This window comes from Choristoneura fumiferana, chromosome 4, assembly GCF_025370935.1.
Source record: "Choristoneura fumiferana chromosome 4, NRCan_CFum_1, whole genome shotgun sequence".
Taxonomy (NCBI): Eukaryota; Metazoa; Arthropoda; class Insecta; order Lepidoptera; family Tortricidae; genus Choristoneura; species Choristoneura fumiferana.
In genome coordinates, this window is record NC_133475.1 from 12,356,652 (window position 1) to 12,375,598 (window position 18,947).

The window sequence follows — 18,947 nt, forward strand, 5'->3', positions numbered from 1 at the left end:
AGTGCTTCATGGTTTCAATCGATTAAAGTTTGGACAATCCGATTTCCTAACAGGTAAACGCTCGCACGTAGACTAGGTATGTTATACATATTACTACAATAGGGTCGGTTCATAATGCTTAATAACAATTTTCCGGTATTTCATCTGAATACAAAGGCAATGTATAACGGACACGAAAACTAGTCAATGTAAACAAGGTAGGTACTACATTTTCAGCGAATGACAGTAAAATATCGTGGTTGCGTGTGAAGCTCTCGTGAAATAATGCGGCTTTTTCAACTATAACTTAGCATTTATTGATATACGATTTTAAATTGAACAAAGAAAACCCCAAAAGCTTCACATACCTACGTACTTATCATAAACTAAATAAAAAGCAACTTTACCTAAATGCCTTTTTGTACACATGCAGTTTCACAGAAATTCGATATTTATCTTATAGTAACCGAAGCTTCATTTAGACGATGCCGATGCGATAAATATTATGCGTTTTTTTAAAAGTCAGTATCAATTATCGGCGTCAGTACACCTACCGCAACTAGGTAGCACGGTATAAACGGTAGTTCTCGCACCATCTAATTTAGGCTTTATTGTGTTGAATAAGGATTGAGATCGGAAACTTTTTAGTGTCGATACTAACATATTTAAATAACAACGAAAAAAAATAGATACTTACCTAATAGAAACAATATAGGTAGAATCTTGGAATAAATATACACATGAGTAAATGGAAGAAAAATAATTGTAATTGGTTGATTTAATTGATATTTCAAACAAATCATTAGATTAGTGATTGATTTGATTAGACTACGTTGGCGTGGATATATATAAATATATGTAAGCATATGTATCCAACTCTAACTTATTTAGGATTGTTTTTTGTACTTATTTTATACTTTAGGCTAAAATAATGAAAATTCTTTTTTTTCCAGCACCAGAACTCACAAGAGGCGAAGACTTCGGTTACGATGGAAACATTGGTAAGTACCTACTGCAGAATGATATGTATTCATAAAAGAATCGATAAACGCGCCTTCAAACAAAACAGCATTACAACAATTTAATACAATAACAATTGCCTTTTCTACTAGCACTGCAACAGTCTAACCTGAGACCTTATTTCTAACGCTCTTGCTATCGCTTTCACCATCTCTTTCTGTCTTACACTGTTAGACAGAAAGCAATAATGAATTGAATGCGATAACAAATGTCCGCGTGTTAGACAATACAGCCTCTGTATAAGATGACCGGCGGTGTCCTATCATTTCATCGCCACTCAATACACAAATTAATATACATTTTCAAAAATCTCCGTCATGTAGCAGACAAAAATGTACTAAAGACTGTTTACTTTGCCTTAGTCCAGTCTATTCTATCGTATTGTATCTCTTCCTGGGGTGGTGCACATAAAACTTATTTATTGCAACTGGAAAGGGCCCAAAGAGCTATCCTCAAAGTGAGTTCTTTCCTACCGTTTCTTTATCCGACTATTGTCCTCTACAAGAATTGCAAAGTTCTAACAGTCCGGCAATTGTTCATTTTACATATTATTCTAAGAAAACACTCGCTACTACCCTACGACTCAGGCCTAATCTCTAACAAACGTAAAAGGTGCCTTACCTGTCCAATATAAAAATTTAACACTCGATTTACACACACACACAACCACACACAAACATCACACGCATACGCACACACACACGCACACACTTTTTTATTATTATTATTTTTGTACTTACTTTTTTATTTTGTTTTTTATTTGTATACTTCACATGTTAAATAATTCTCCTAAGTCCTAAGTATAGCATAACCTCTGTAGCTGCAGACATCTGGGGTTCGGAGGCCTGGTGGTCTGACATACAGGTTTCCCCTAGTTCAGGCACCAGTCTCCACCGCACAAGTCTTGTATCTAATTGCAACTGTAATGTGTAAATTTACCGATTGTATTACTGGAATGTGGTGGAGTAAATAAACGCTTTATTATTATTATTATTTAGCAAATTTTCATTTCGCAACCAACGATTGACAACTACATCATTCATTAATTTATCTTCTACAACTACACATTTTACAAATAATTCATTTTACCTAATAATATCACTTAACAAATTGTCATTTAATATTGTATACTTTGGCAAATAGATTATATCAAATACAAAAAAAAGAAAAAACGTACGACCTACAAACGTTTGGTATATTATGAACATGAAACTACCGTGAGACTCACTCATATTAAATACTAGCTTTGTCCCGCGGCTTCGCACGAGTAAACTATTCGGTCGGGTAGTTGCAATTGAAATTTTCGGGATTTTACAAAATTCCCCTGGAAATTTCCAAAATTTATATCGTGTTCTTTATTGAGGTTGTGTTGTGTGTGAATAACTGTACAAAATTCAAGACTATAAACCCAGTGCTAAAAATTTCAAATTTTTTCCCTATCCAAATTCAAATCATTTATTCAGTAAATAGGCCGTAATGGGCTCTTTTACACGTCATTTTTTAAACTACCGGCGCTTTCGGAAAGACCATCATTGCCAAGAAGAATGCGCCGCAAGAAAATTGGCAGACCAGCCCAGCGGTTGTTATTTCGACATTTTATCCCTAATTATCCCGTGGGAATATCGGGTCAAAAAGTCGTCTATGTGTTTTTCTAGACATCCAGCTACCTACATACCAAATTTCATGACTCTAAGCCCAGCGGTTATTATTTCGAGATTTTATCCCTATCCCGTTGGAATGTTTGGATAAAAGTAGCCTATGTGTTATTCCAGGGGTCCAGCTACCTACATAATACATTTCATGGCTCTAAGCCCAGCGGTTTTTATTTCGACATATTATCCCTAAGTATCTCGTGGGAATATCAGGTCAAAAAGTCGTCTATGTATTTTTCTAGAAATCCAGCTACCTACATACCAAATTTCATGACTCTAAGCCCAGCGGTTATTATTTCGAGATTTTATCCCTATCCCGTGGGAATATCGAGATAAACGTAGCCTATGTGTTATTCCAGAGGTCCAGCTACCTACATACCAAATTTCATGGCTCTAAGCCCAGCGGTTGTTATTTTGACATTTTATCCCTAAGTATGTTTGTTGGGTTGTTGTTGTTTCTTTAAAAAAATATGGCTCTGTCCATCGGAGGACAATTTTGCCAGTGTCTAGTAGTTTTTGCCGTTTTACGGTAAAAAAAAATCTAGAAAACGAAATATGAGAGGTAATGGTGGATGAACGATGACCGTTTGTTGGGTTAGGTTAGGTTATAATTGCGACAAGGCGCGAAGCGACACAAGTAGGCGGAATAGGAGCTTCGTCGACTATAAATGTCGTAAACGTAGGTTGTCAAAAAGACAAAAAACATGTTATTATGTGTTGCAATATTTATTAAGTATATGTTTTTAAACATCTTTTTGTAAATACTTGAGTTTGCCTTATTGAATCTATTCGCGTAATGAAAAATACATAAATTAAAATAAAATATTTGATACATTTATGAATTTGCTAAATGATTACTTTCAAAGAAACATATTTGTGAAATGAATAGTCGGCGAAACATTAGTGAACCGTGACCGGCAAATAATTAGGGCACTGAACTGATATTTTACATTATTTTTTTCTATGTTTTTCATTTTATTTGTGTAGGTCCAACCCACTGGGGCGAGAGGTACCGGGAGTGCACGGGCAAGCATCAGAGCCCTATCAACATCAACGTGCTCCGAGTTAAGCAGGTCGCGCTGCCTGACATCAATTTCATCGGCTTCGACGACTCTATCGACGACGTCCATGTCACCAACAATGGACACACTGGTAAACCACTACTACTACTTGCTACTTCTACTTCTTGTTGTCGGCCAACTGGACGCTTCCACATGAGCATCTAACGACCTGGCGGCTAAATCAAGTCGCACTCAAACAATAGTCTTGGTATAGCCAATGCGAGTGCACCGACAAGCACTAAAGAAAAAACTTTGCTTGTTCCGCTTGTCACAGCTTTAAAGCCTTCATCAATTACGGGCTTATTGCTATATCAAAGGATAAACCGGTAAGCCTTATGCTCAATAGTAATTTATTCACTCGAACGCAGCCTTAATTAGCCAGAAATAGCAGCGCTTCGGAAATAAATTCATATAAGAAGAATCTGAGAAGCAACTCGGACAGGTAATAAGCGCGTATTTCATACATGGCGTTGGTCAGGGGTCACCAAATGGCGGACCGCGGTCCGTCGACCTATTTTGTGCGGACCTCAAGTAAAGTAGCTTGTATTGTATTAGGTACTGAGACGCAGTTTAATAAAATGTATCCCGCGCTTTAATTGTCTTACTTGCAACGACAACAACGGACCGCGATGATAATTTCATTTTAAAAACTGGACCCGTGAAGAAACTATTTGGTGTCCCCTGGCGTAGGTCATCGAAGCAAATTCATACTTAAATGCGCTAGTAGGTAACAATATTTTTAAAGCGGAAAACCACACGCGTATGTTAAAACATCACAATTAACACACATTTTAATCATAGAATTTAATGCAAATGCAATTGTCATGTTAACGTAGGCAAGTATTTTGCCAAGCGTTCGAGTTGGTCTGGTTTTGCAAGAAATTACTAAATTAGGTGTAATTTGAAACATACGATATGATGTGTTACAACGAGTTTAGTTAACATTCTTCTAGTTTTGGTCGCTATACCTAGCAGATACCTAACTAACACCCAACAATAAGTATCTGTATAAACTAGGAAGTATGATAGGTACCTATACCTAATCATATCTATCAATCAGGTAAATGATATCAATTTGTGGTTATATTGTGTTACATGACGCGTCGATTCATCCAAGCACAACTATCGATACCTACGTGATATCTGGCGTTTTATAAAATATATCTCGACTTCCGAAATATTTTATATGTAGTTAAGTTAGTGTTGACAAGTGTTAGAGAGTGGGTAAAAACGCGCGAACGCAACGTTTGAGTAAAATCTCTAATTTACGTACCTACTTGATTTATTTTTCTGACTCAATAAAGAGTAACTAGATATCATTAAATTAAGCGATTACTATTTGATTGAAAATGTATTAATCTGCTTATTCAAGAGGATTTTACTTATCACGTTACCACAAAACTATCAGAAAATATCACTTTTACACTTTTTTAAAATAGCACTCCTACAGACGCTAAGCGAAATAAAATAAATTGAAAATCAGTTACAAATTTTAATCTAGCTAGAATCAGAGGAATCATAAAACCTATAAAGTTACTCGTATGTTTTGTGGTTACAGAGACTGAAATGAAGGCATCATTAGATGCAATATTTGTACGTTCGCTAAACAAAGGAATCACAAAAGCTATCAATTTTTATTTCGTGGTTGCGACAAGATGTCATTTCATTAGATTAAATGTTTCTGTTCTAACAAAATCAGAGGATATGATCAGTGTTAAGGCTGCGTTTGCACAAGAGATGCGTTGCGCGGAATGTGTTACTCTTAAACCCATAGGAACGCTTCATTAACCTATCCTCGCTCCGCCGAGCTGTTTCCCCTAGAGATGCGCTGAGTGGTAGGTACATATCTAGGAGTGTCTCGATAGATAAATAAAATAGTATGTTATTCATTCGCGAAACTAGAGTAATTACAATCGGGGTATATTTATACCTATATTCGACGGCATGTATCACGGTTTTACCCTATTTATTTGAGATTTAAACCATCACCTCGTGTGATGACTTGTCCCGCTGGTTGGGAACATAAGAACTCAGACTTGAGGATAAGGATACTTCGGCTTTGGGCCGGAGGTCAATTGTTGGCACTCCGAGCCAACATCTGACAGCCATTTGCATTTACAAATTTTATAATATGTCCCTTGCGTAGGGAAAATTGAGCGACATGATCACCTGGAGTTCCAAAGCCAACAAAAAAAAAGAGAGAAAAAACCTTATTTTATTAATTTATTTTCCCAGTTCTGATCGAGGTGGAAAACGAGCCGCACCCGCGCGTGCGCGGCGGCCCGCTGGACGGCGACTACATATTCAGCCAGATGCACTTCCACTGGGGCGACAACGATACCTTCGGCTCCGAAGACAAAATTAACCACCGGAGGTAAGAGCGCTGCAGCAAAAATATCAAAACTCGTGATAGTCACTTTACGATGAACCCTGTGACCAATGACATCATTTTGGTACCTATATTAAAAAAAAAAACCGGCCAAGAGCGTGTCGGACACGCCCAAAATAGGGTTCCGTAGCCATTATGAAAAAATTAAGTAATATTTTTCTAAGGATTTCGTATTTTATACGGAATCTTTCAAGTTTAGGTATATTTTATACCTTAGGCTGCTATTTACGCATAAATTACTAGCAAACTTAGCCGTTATAGTTTTCCTTGAAAGTTTGATATTTAGTACTTACTACCATCCTGAATGTTTCCAAATTTTCGGACGGACAGACAGACAGACAGACAGACGTGGCGAAACTATAAGGGTTCCGTTTTTGTCATTTTGTCTCCGGAACCCTAAAAAGGTAGATATTAGCACACCGAAAACGAAGCGTAGAAAAGCAGCAAATTAGTCATAGTCATATAGTTTATTGCAATTATATGGTATAAAAGGTCTTAATTCTATTAATACATACATGCGCCAACATAAACCCTGCAAGCTGCAAGGACACCGCAAATTGCTCAACAAATTGATAGTCCATTTGTCATTTTTCAAACTTAATACTAAATAGTAATATTTATTCATCACAATCGAAAAATTGTTGAAGATTGTAAAAACACTTTGATAGCAGATAATTTTTTAACTTATTAGTGAATAAATGTTCTTTTGTAATACATATTGCGAATTTCTAAGGGTATTATAATTTTTTATCGCCATGTGGTGTGTCCCTGATCTTACAATTCGTAGGTAGTCTCTAGCGTCATCCACTTGATAGAACTTTTCGACCGTTAATGACATCGATTTAAAGCTGTAATGAATGGGATATGTAGTATATTATAACAATGTAAGCAAAGAAAACTTGCATTTTTTTTTAAATAAGGCTTTGACCGTGCATTTGCACAGTATCTTTTGTAGGAGAAGTCTAAGAAACTACAGAAAAAAGTGTCTTTTTGTCTATTAGGTATCTACCGACATAAATACGAATTTAAGTCGGAAAATTGTAAATGATGTGAACCGGATAGCTGCATTGAGTCGTGTAGACTTGTCACGGTTTCACACTGTGCTTTGTTCATGCATACTCAGTGGTGTTATTATAATAATTATAATAGATCACTGGTAATGAACATTCCTATACAGGTTATCTGCATATTGTTAGATAACAATAACAATAGTAAAATGAGCCGTCAGTTTGCGGGTGTCAGGATAGGTCTTTCTTTTGACCTCAACGAATAATGGACATGTTTATTTATTAATTTACTCTGACAAGCAACGATAAGCTGATTCGGAAATAAAACACGATTTAATTCAAAATTATAACGAAACTAAAGCCTCATTTAGATGATGCGCAGGGCCCGATTTAGAGGTCTGAAGGCCTTGGGGCAACGAAGACATAGAGACACAGACGAAAAAAATTGACTAATAAAACTGTTAGGTAAGTTGCTTATCTTTCACAGAAAGTGTTTTCTCGCAATCGAAGTGCAAAATAGAGTTTTCACCTCGAGACTAAAAGTCAATATAAACCCTCGGATAAATAGACGCCCTCGCTAAAGCTGGGGTGGCTAACCACCTCGGGTATATACTGGCTTATTTTAGTCCCTCGATAAAAAATGTACTATTATGTCGCCTAGATACAGCGTAAACACGAACTTGAGAGACGAACGAGCATGAGAAGTGAAAAAGATGTTATTTTAAGAATTGAGTAAGTATTTCGTTTATCGACAATCACTTTTATTTTATTTCACTTTCAGTTTCCCGATGGAGCTTCACATGGTGTTCTATAAGGAGGAATACCAGACATCCAAGGAAGCTGTGAAGCACAGCGACGGGCTCGCAGTACTGGCTTTCTTTTACGAGGTTATTATTTTATTAAAGTTACAAGCGCGGAGCCATTCACTTGATGTGGTCGCAAATCTAGACTAAACTTAGGCATTGCAGTTATTTTGTGTACTAATTGACGTCGCTCTAATGTCACTATTAGCTCCACAATAAACCGCATTTTGTTGCACATCGTTAGGCATGAATATACTATTATGTTACACAATTAAAAACAATAGATAGTCAGTTAGAAGAGAGATAGTGAATAATACTGTGAATTAGACTGAAATTTATTATGGTGGCCGTTTTTATTATGTCATATTGTTATTGTTATTGACGGCCGGGCCGGGGCAGATATTTGTATGAATAATACGAATGTTTATTCTCGGGTCTTGGATGTTTAGTATGTATTTAAGTATGTATTTATCTATATAAGTATGTTTATCCGTTGCCTAGTACCCGTAGTACAAGCTTTGCTTAGTTTGGGACTAGGTCAATTGGTGTCAAGTGTCCCATGATACTAACATAGTTATAAGTAAACCACTAATAATATATGGATCTTTGTTGTCTGAATAAATAAATAAATTATTATTATTAAGTCGATATTAGACGGCACGGGCGGCGGAACCTTAATTTAAATCGATTACGATCGAATCGACAACGGGGAATTCTAAGCACTAATTTGCTCTTCCGACGTCACAGTAGACAGACAAAAGGGACATGGTTGGTTTTCATACAGATAAGTGCTTGGGTAATATAGTTAAAAGTAAAAGACTTTGCTAGACAACCCCACAGTGTCCCATGTATAACTTTTTAAAATCACATTTCGAATAAGTAACATATAAATAAGTATTACTACGGCTGGATCTTACAACACTGGAGCACTGAAATAACGATTAATACCTAAAGTACTTACCTATTACGAATCATAATACAAAGTAATCTTATGTCATTCCCCAGTTGGATCGCCACCAGCACCCAGCCTACGACGAGATAACATCAGCTCTCGCCAACGTCACCGAGCCTCACACGTCAGTGGTTATGAACCATCCGTTCTCGTTCCTCAACATCCTGCCTTACGACTTGCGACGCTATTTCACGTATCGCGGATCGTTGACCACGCCGCCGTGTTCTGAGGTCGTCACTTGGCTGGACTTCGAACAGCCTGTGCGGCTTGCTCATGAACAGGTAACTTAAAACATGCGTTTAATAAATGTGCGATAGAATAGGGAGGCACGAGATGTATTTTATTTACACTTCGCGAAATCGTAAAAAAATTGTGGACATTGTCGGACAAAGTGTCCTGGCGTATGTAAGAACAGGAACGAAGAAAAACCTTTCCCATTAAAAACTACTCTTACCGCTATAATGTCAATGAACAGTAACGTGTTTTAGGTCCACAACCCCAAGACAGAGAAGCCTTTTCGTAATATACCTATCCAAAGAGCGAAAAACCCATTGATTTTTTAAACTCTAAATTCCACCTTGATCGGTTCTGTCGTTGTCACGATGACGAGCTTGAAAATACCAATAGCAGTTCAAATGGGTAAAGCCGTATACAAAGGAAATGAAATTCACTGTCGTTTATTTTGTTAGATACCTATAGTTAAGTTTGCTGATGTTCAAAATGCTTTCTTTATAGGAACTATATTATAATATATTATTTCTGCCAAGTTTCTTGCGGCGCATTCTTCTTGGCAATGATGGTCTTTCCGAAATCGCTGGTAGTTTAAAAAAATGACGTGTAAAAGTGCCTATTGCGGCCTATTTACTGAATAAATCATTTGAATTTGAATAGTTAAGCTCAGTTTAGCTCCCCGCCAAGAAAGTGCAAGTTGCATAATATTGCGAGGTTATAAAGCTAACGGGTTGGATGTGGTCAATCGGACGCAGCAATGTAAGGCAACTTGAACGATTTTTCTTGCAGATCTATACTGGGCTTGACGGAAGTTCTACAGGCATGATGGTTTGATGGTAAATAATTATCTGTGTAATATCTTTCCAGATCGAAGTATTCAGAGAGCTGAAATCCGCACATGGCAAAATAAGACACAACTTCCGTCCAATACAACCAATCGGCGACAGAACCGTGTTCTACAACATCGACAGCACTTACTTCGGCTACAACGAACTGGACGACCCCAGCGAAGACACCACCACGACCAAACCCTCCAGAAGGAAGAAGGGCAATGGTAGCCCACCCTTCAAACGAGCCAGCCTGTACCTTAGCCTTAGCCTTATCATATTTGTAGGTTTAGTAGTAATGTGAGGCCATGAGTAAAATAAGTTATTTAACTGTATACTTACACAGGTACTCAACAATATTTCCAGCTGAGGATAAAAGTAGTTTGAAGCTAAGTGAACATATTTTATCTTTGTCATGGGTTTATTTTTTACTTGCTGCATTATGCATTATACTATAATGCTACAACCCAGCCATATGTACATAAATATTTAATTATTTAAAAGTTCCCATGACATTTTTAGTTACTAATGTAATAGTAATCATTACGTAGGCCAAATGATATTCACTACTGATAATGGGAATGGATCCCCATAATTCTCGGCTTTGTACTTTGTGCTACCCGCAGCCACAGCCAATGTATGGCTTTCTGCAATTTTTACCTGATCATCCGTCCACCTTGCAGGAGGCCTAATAACACCTTACTTTCTAGTATGCGGTCGCCGGTTTACTAATGTTTCGGCGAATAACGTTTGGCAACCTGTTTCATTTCGCAACTTTTCATTTCCCAACTGTTTAATATTTCTGAAACTGTAAATATTTCAGGATTTTTATAAAACTAACCTAACCTAACCTAAAGGGTTCTACACGATGGCCCTGAAATAAATCCTGAAATATTTACAGTTTTAGAGTTTGCGAAATGAGTCAGGCTGCCAAACGTTACGTCGCGAAAAGGCAGTACTCGACGGTCGCCACTCCACAATCAATCGACCACAATGGTCATTATCATTAATTCTATAGGTAGGTATAATTAGAATGAATCCTATAATTTCTGATTTTTTTTAAGTTAATTTTTGCTTTAAATTAAATAATTAAATGTTCTCAAATTAAACTTAATGATGTCATATTCTGTGGCTTAAACCACATAAATATCTTCTGATATATGGTATGGTATGGCACTTAAGAGTTTCATTGATTTATGTTTTGCAAAGTTTTTGCTACATTGTAAATGTAGGCAACTACCTACAGAAAACTCACGTCTTAAATCGAGTTAGTGCTGCTGTGGCAGTGCGCGTGTTGCAGCAGCCGCTGAGTCGCGTTGCTCCGAAGACGAAGGGCTACGGATTAGCCCGGAACATGTCGAGCTAAATTCGATTTAAGACGAGAGTTATCCGGGTCATTATTTAATATGAGTGAGTCTCACGGTAGTTTCATGTTAAAGATTACCTACAGAAAACACTGTTAAGTAGTCTCCATCCTTTTCACATTGAAAAACAAACAATAATTAAAGTACATAGTGAGTTAAGATATAATCATCATGATTACATACAAATATCCACAATTTGGAACTATAAATTTTTGTATCAAATAAATATCATTTGTATAGAAGAGTACAGCTATTATTTACACTATAACTATAGAGATTAAGAAAAAAATGGTTTTGTTAATAATGCTTAATAAATTAGGTACTATGTTTTTTAAATATTTACTGAATTGATTTGAAGCTATAGCATAAGTACTGCAATATAAGTACCTACTGACTGATAATGTGTATTGATATCAGAGAAAATTAGACATAGAAATCATAAAATAAATATTAATAAGTGTGATTAAATGTACTGTGATATGTAAGAAAATATATTTTTTTAATGAAAGGTTTGTTTAGTTATTTCTTTAGTGCTTTCTCATAAAAAGCTTTGGTTTAGTGTCTGTTCTAAGACATTTGGCCTGTTTAGTTTATGGCGCGTCAAATAAAATAAGTAGTAATGTTACAAATATTGTTTATTAATAGTACTTACTTACTAGTTACAGCAGAGTAATTAATCATCTACAGCAGGTTTATCAGTCATTGTGATCATGGCCCCTAAATTATCATCTTTCCCTTGCTTAAGCCTCTCCCATATGAGTTCTGCAATAGCTTTTTGTGTTCTTCTTTCTAGCTTTTCCAATTTCTTTGCCACATCTCGTTTTAAATCCCAATCAGGTTTTCTAGGTGCTAGACTAGATATATCTAGGTCTTGAAGAACCACCTGAAAACAAGAAAATTATTCTTTAGTACAGTAAATCCATAATTCACTCTTCAACCTGAATCTGTTGTATGAGTGATCCTGATCAACAAGCACAGTAAGAGAATATTGAAACTATGTGTAAGGTATCCTGAACAGTTAGTTGAAAACAAAATTTAAAAAAAAAATTGAAATTGAAAATGATTGTAGACAAAGCCACAAATATATGGATGGTGAGAAAGGGGGCTAGTTAATATAAAGATTAGGGGCAATTCAAATATTGAGTAAGAAATAAGCCATTTTCGCCCACTTCTTTGTCAGCAATGGGTAGTAAGCTTTGTAAGAAAGAAAGTATTAATCAATTTATTTACTAAACTTTGGCACAACAAAAAAAAAAGAAATTACAGCTAAAAATAACATACAACCATCATCTAATCCAAGCTAAATAAATAAAATAAAAATAAAAAAGCCTTTTATTTCTTTGCAGTGGATTGACAAAAAAAATATATTATTCTAAAATTTTTAAAGTATGTTAGTACCTATTTTATTTATTTACTTTTGTTAGTATTTAGTTAAAGTAATATTTCAAAATTTTAATTTATATAATATAATGTTTATTTAGTTATCTGCAAGAACCCCTCTGCAGGTAAAGGCCTCCTCCAAAGATAGCCAGTCTTCTCTAGATTGCGCTATTTGAATCCAGTTGAGTCCAGCTGTTTTTATCCAAGCTAAACATCATGCTAATCCTTATGTAAGCAAAACCACCTTCTTTAGGTAAATAATTTCAAAGGTAAGAAGGGGTGGGGAATGGTCAATATTTGCGTATTTTCCTAAATAACTTTAATATCAAAATTATAAAAAAATATTTTAAGATACAACAAACTGTGTCATTCAATATAGTAATAAAAATTTATAATAATAATAAATTTATTTGTACATAAGCATGTTACAGTTCACTATACAATAATTAGGTTTGTACATGAGAGTCTTTATAGAGTATTCAGCAGTTCTGTCCCCTAAACTAGGTATAAAATACCTGTATCTTAGGGGCAAATGATTTCTCCGATTTCGAACATCTTAAATACAATGTTAGGACAAAATGGCAGTACAATAACTTTCTTTAGTACAATGAAAAGCAATTAAAGTAACAAGGTAATAATTGGTTTAACCAATAGCAAAACGATGAACACTCAGGGATTATCAGAAAAGAAGAAAAAAAAAAAAACTAATTGACATCACTTGGTGGAATATATAAAAATAAACAACAGGGATGACCTATATTACAGATACAAGAAGATGTCTCAGTATCACTGTAATTCAATTTTAGCAACCACTTTTAACTTTATTCTTGACTTCATATTGGTTAAAGGTATAGATAGAGATCAATCTATGGATCTTATTATACAGGCGCGTACTTTGAGCAGAAAACTGGCGACGGGTAAACAAAGTGCGTGAAGGGACAATTTTACATACACAATGACTTGGACGTTTTCGAAGTATAGTAACATCTAAAGGCAAAGAGGAGTGCTGACGCAATATTACCCGCAGAATATACAGCTGCCTTACCGAGAGTACTTGAGACTCGGAATAGAGTTTTTTAGTAGAGTAGTCTTTCCTTCTGAATTGCATCACCTTTAGGATCGCTCTCTGAGCTCTTTCAACATTCAGCAGAACAGTCTTATAGGTTCCTCCCCATACAGGAATACAGTAGGAAATGATGGATTGGCAGAGACTTTGATAGACCAGAAACAGGGTTTCAGGGGGCGCAGAGTGTCTGAGATCCTTAAAGATATAAATTAATCTCCTAAGGCGGGTGCAGAGACCTTCGCAGTGGGCACGCCAGTCCAGTCTCTGATCTAAGAAAACACGTAGGTATCTAACGTTAGAGTGTGCAAAACATAAAATTTTTAAGTTTATTTATTGAATCAGGTGGTACTTTTGTGAAACTGCATGAACATACATTTCATGCATAAGCATAGCTATCATAAGGTTTTGGATGAGCAAAGTAATTGTTTCACTTCACTTTTGTTTTGAGTTTTTTATTCGATCAGTGAAATACATGTATGTTATGTATTTTTTTATAATTTATATGTAATAATTAGTATAATAATTAATGTAAATATATAATGCATGCACTTATGATTATGTTTTGTGATTTGAAATGGAAATAAAGAGGCTATAGTAATTCCATCATGCAGCATTCTGCAGCAAATGGTATAACCTCCTGAGGCCCAGTATAAACATTTTTCCAAAATTTGTCAAAGCAACCTGAATCTAATTGTTTCAGGAATATAGTTAAACTGCTGTGGTATAAAACAATACGAAAATGAAAGAATTTTTAGTTTGTTACATTGTCATAGGTCTGTCATTATAGTCATTAATCCCTTGAACTTATTGTGTACATTCTATTGCACATTTGAGCAGAACGGGACAACTCAAAAGGGAACTTTTTTCATAGGTTGGGCAGTCTATTGCCTTAATCGGGCAGAATAAGGATTACAGGGGGCTCACAAAATATCCCCAAGTTACAATCCATCCACTTCAATAGTCAATTTAATCATGCATAAACAAACATTACCTACTGTACTAATATCAACTCAGACCACTTTGCAGCTTTCATACAAATGGTTTAAAACTTAAGGTAAGAACCTATTAGGAAGGTTTGACTGCTATTTGCTGTCAGAAACCATATGAATGTGTACATGAACTTTACAACAAACTAATTTGTAATCCACATATAAACTTGTCTGATTGTTGTGTATGTAAGCATTTGCAGCATTTGAAAACGTAATTATTTCGAAATAAATCTGTGCAGGTCATAGTTTCATACTCAATGTTTACCTTCTCTTTGCCAGCTTCTAATAAGTCCTTGACTTCATCCTCCACTGCTGGCGGTAATGCGTCTTCCAGTTTCGCCTCCAGAAGCGACTCGTCTTGTGGTCTGTAGCTTCGAAATTTGGGCCTACAACAAATATTCTTAGTTTTACATGCTATCATAACAAAAACTTCCATAACCTATAAATAACAACGAAAAGAACTTACTTTGGAAGCGACATTTTTTCGGTCGGCGGATCGGACGACACATTCTCGGAGCTTTGGTTCTTTCTTTTCAAGTTTTTGAGTCTTTCTTTTCTTTTGAGCGCTTGCTCCTCTAAACTACCAAGGCTTTCACCTGTGTCCATGATCACCATAACAACTTATATTATAATAAATGACAAAAGATTTTTTAACGAATATTGCCGCGTCGAACTGCAATTTAGTGATATTATAGTGACGTACGTGGTTCTCAATCTCAATTTCGGTAAATTTAACAGATATTATAATAAAATATGCAATATTCAAACACAAACTTTTACAGTACCTATGACAGCATATGTCAGTCAATGTCATTTGCACGGCACGCAGATTTTAACCAACTTAACGGAAGCAAACTGTTTAAGGTACTCTAAAAATCGCTTGTAATCGCTTGTAAATGAGGGCTATCGCGTATGAATTCGCCACTAGAGGCGCTAGTGTAGCGTGAGGTCTCCGAAATGTCAAATCTCATAGTTTTTGGGTGAGCTACGCCGGTTTATTTATAATTAGAATAATTTTGTGAATATTTTGCAACATCTGAAATGAATTATGGCAAATATGCGTTCCGGGGCAATGAATGTCTGTGTTTTGAGACAGTTTTGTCTTTCGGAAACTTTTGTCCTCTCTTTTTTCCGAACAAAACGGGGACTATGTAACACTGTGGCATGCTCGATATTTGTATGGTACGGTTTTAAGGTGTATTAAATATGATTTTAATCTAAACTTTGTTTTCACACCCGTAAAAACGGACTTTGAAAGCCATACTTAAAAACTTCACGCAACAGTGCGCCATCTAGTGAGACAAAAAACGATAGCCCTCATTGGCTGCATTGGACACACTATATTAGCGACATCTCGTGACTTTTTTTTACAACATTACGTGCGTTTATATTCTACTAGTTTATGCCCGCGACTTCGTCTGCGCAGATCCAGGTTATCGCGCGGTGGCGCCCTCTACCGGAATAAAAGGTATCCTATGTTGATCCTTGGGGTTCAAACTACCTACATATTTCATCAAAATCGGTTCAGTGGTTTCGACATGAAAGAGTAACAGACAGGCAGACAGACAGACAGAGAGTTACTGTCGCATTTATAATATTAGTAGGGATTTGTTCTAAGATGATTTAAATGACACGATGATTATGTAACTTTGTGAGGTGGTAACTAATTTTTTATTTTTTCCAACAGAGATATAATGCTTGAAAAAATGAAATCACATTAAAACTGCTGATTGTTTTAATATTTGAACTCAAATTTTACTAAATTTTATTTTTCGAACAAATAGAGTATAGTGGCTTTAGTTTATCATGGTGAGGGATTAAAAATGTCTCCGATTTTGAATTGTGAGAATTTTCAAATTGCTTTTTCATCACGCTCGTAGCATGCCTTAGAGCAACACGGGCTTCCTACCGGAAGTCCGTAGGAAGCCCGTGTTACGAGTAAAGTAAACTGAATCACGTACTTACCAGGGTGTTTTATTAGGATTAGGATTAGGATTAGACTTCAAAAAAGGAGGTTATCAATTCGGTTGTTTTTAGGGTTCCGTTTGCTTAAGAGTATAGGGCTCTGCATACACTGGATGTATTAAATCACTCGAAAAAAGCGAGAAATATCTTCAAGACACGATTCCCGTTTACTTACATAACTATAAATGTGTACGGAACCCTCGGTGCGTGAGTCCGACTCGCACTTGCCCGGTTTTTTTGTTTGTTACCTCAGAACTCCTTCATTTATGAACCGATTTTTTTTTCGTTCGTCTAGGAATGCTTTCAATTAGGTCCCATAAGCACCAAATCAGGATCTGATGATTGGATCCTAAGGAAATCGAGGGAACTATTCAAATATTGTAGGGATACCTATGGTAATTTCAATATATTTAGTAGTAACTCGTACATTTGCTCTTGAAAATCATCATTTGATGAAATGGAACTGATGATGAAGACCACATTTGACCAACGGAGCGACTACTCAATAACAAGTACCTCACGGGTTGAATTTCAATTATTTTAACGCAGTTGCTAAGTAATTTAAGCTCATCGTAATGCATATGGTGAAATGGAACGGGTGACGAAGCAGGACTCCTCAATAATGAACATCTCTGCTTCGGAAAAAGCAATTTTTCGTAAAAGGTGAAGAGCAGTTCACATTAAACTATTGTATCTTAGATCTTTTACAAAAAATTGAACCCACTACAAAAAAAAATACAAAATATTTTTTTTACCAGCCTGATGAAGTCGGTGCCTCAGCACGAGCCAGCACGAGTGATTGAAGCCCAATATATATACGCGTAGGTATACCTATAGGTAGTAGGCAAGGTAGACGATTATAGGTCCACTCCTGCTGGCTCGTGCTGAGGCACCGACTTCAGACTGGTAAAAAATGATTTTCAGTTTTTTGGTCGGTTAAATTTTTTGTTATAATTTTTTTTCATAACCAATTTCGCTATGATTTCTGTGGCAGATGTATGGGATGTCAAAATGACATTAGTAGCACAAAGGTTCCACCCGAGTACGTGAAGTCATGTACGTACTACTGGGCACGCACCTGCTGAGCTGAGTAGCAGCCCACCACACTGCGCACAATAGCGCACACCAGCTTAGGCGGTATGGACAATTTTCGTAAAAAATATCTTTTTTGTCGTACAGTCAAGGAAACTGAATCACGTACCAGCAGGGCTACAGGGCTAGGGTATCGTACCGTCCCGCTGACGCTAATATTATTTTATACGAGAGTGAGAGGGATGATACCATACGAACTTTGATTTTCGATTTTCGTAGTAGCCTTACAGGGTAGAACCTTTTGGCCCGACACGCTCTTGGCCGATTTTTGGTTACTCAGTAGGAGCGTCAGTGTAGTGTGGTGGTGGTAATAGTTGGGTTTGTGTGATTTGTGTGTGTTCTTACAGTGAGGAGGTGGAGAAACTGTATGAACACACATTTTTTTGCATTAAGCCGCATGTGAGCAAAGTAATTGTTTTAGTTCATTACTTAACTCAGTAGAGTAAACATAGAAAGGAAAGGCGAGAATATGTGTTACGTGCTAGCGTTCTGGGGGTCGATTGTTAAATTACATCTGCAAAAATATATTTTGAAAAATTGTACTGAATAGGAAGTAGGTCCGAGTACCTATACTGAAGAAAATGATTGCTCTAAATCATTGTGTCAACCAGTCAAAAATTTAATTCGACCAAATACTTAGGTACCTACTTGAGTGAGAGCAGAGAGGTAATTTCACAGACACGATTTCAAAGACTAGCCGTCCTCCTTTATTATAATGAATGCGAGAGTAACTCTGTCTGTCTGTCTGTTACTCTTCACGGTTAAACCGCTAAAACGATTTAGACTAAAGGTAAAAAGATTGTTAAGACCCTAAAAAGGACATTGAAGGGTCCTCGGAAAGAACGTGTCTAGTCACCTAAGCAACTTTTTGAGTTATAGCGGTTTGAAAGTTAGTCATCACGAACAATTACTATGGTTACCATTTATTCAAAAGAAAAAAAATGATTTTTTATTGTTTTCAGATTATTTAATTCAATGGTAAGTCATAGTACTTTGTGAGCTGTAGAGATTAAAATCAAAATTAAAAAAAAAGGTGACTAGGCATGTTCTTTCCGTGGACCCTTCAATAACTAGGATTGTTTTATCCTAGAAGATGGAACCCGTAGTTCCCGCCGGATAGCGATATAGGTACGAATTTGTCGAAGACGATAAGTTGCAGGCAACAACTTG

At 36.3% G+C, this 18,947-nt stretch overlaps 2 protein-coding genes across 2 annotated transcripts in view; one reads left to right on the forward strand and one right to left on the reverse strand.

The window, feature by feature from the left end:
- LOC141427470 (putative carbonic anhydrase 3) overlaps nucleotides 1-11,793 on the forward strand; it is a 43,578-nt gene extending 31,785 nt beyond the window's left edge. The window contains exons 2-7 of the mRNA XM_074086970.1: nucleotides 933-980; nucleotides 3,639-3,803; nucleotides 5,948-6,086; nucleotides 7,890-7,995; nucleotides 8,917-9,144; nucleotides 9,962-11,793. Coding sequence (XP_073943071.1) covers nucleotides 933-980; nucleotides 3,639-3,803; nucleotides 5,948-6,086; nucleotides 7,890-7,995; nucleotides 8,917-9,144; nucleotides 9,962-10,225 — 950 coding nt within the window. The 3' untranslated portion in view covers nucleotides 10,226-11,793. The remainder of the gene's footprint in view (nucleotides 1-932; nucleotides 981-3,638; nucleotides 3,804-5,947; nucleotides 6,087-7,889; nucleotides 7,996-8,916; nucleotides 9,145-9,961) is intronic.
- Nucleotides 11,794-11,902: 109 nt separating this feature from the next.
- Nucleotides 11,903-15,521, reverse strand: LOC141427472 (coiled-coil domain-containing protein 12). Its single transcript, XM_074086973.1, has 3 exons — nucleotides 15,187-15,521; nucleotides 14,986-15,106; nucleotides 11,903-12,168 (listed from the first exon to the last, which is right to left on the reverse strand). The coding sequence occupies exons 1-3, from the start codon at nucleotides 15,333-15,335 to the stop codon at nucleotides 11,959-11,961; spliced, it is 480 nt and encodes a 159-aa protein (XP_073943074.1). The 5' UTR covers nucleotides 15,336-15,521; the 3' UTR covers nucleotides 11,903-11,958.
- Between the last annotated feature and the right edge of the window lie 3,426 nt (nucleotides 15,522-18,947).

What these genes read in the sequence shown, in the direction of transcription:
- LOC141427472 (XM_074086973.1), bottom strand. Translation starts at nt 15,335, where the DNA reads ATGGTGATCATGGACACAGGTGAAAGCCTTGGTAGTTTAGAGGAGCAA. An exon ending in GAAAAAATGTCGCTTCCAAA is followed by an intron (nt 15,107 to 15,186) that starts GTAAGTTCTTTT and finishes TATTTGTTGTAG; the next exon opens with GCCCAAATTTCGAAGCTACA. An exon ending in TAGAAGCTGGCAAAGAGAAG is followed by an intron (nt 12,169 to 14,985) that starts GTAAACATTGAG and finishes TCTTGTTTTCAG; the next exon opens with GTGGTTCTTCAAGACCTAGA.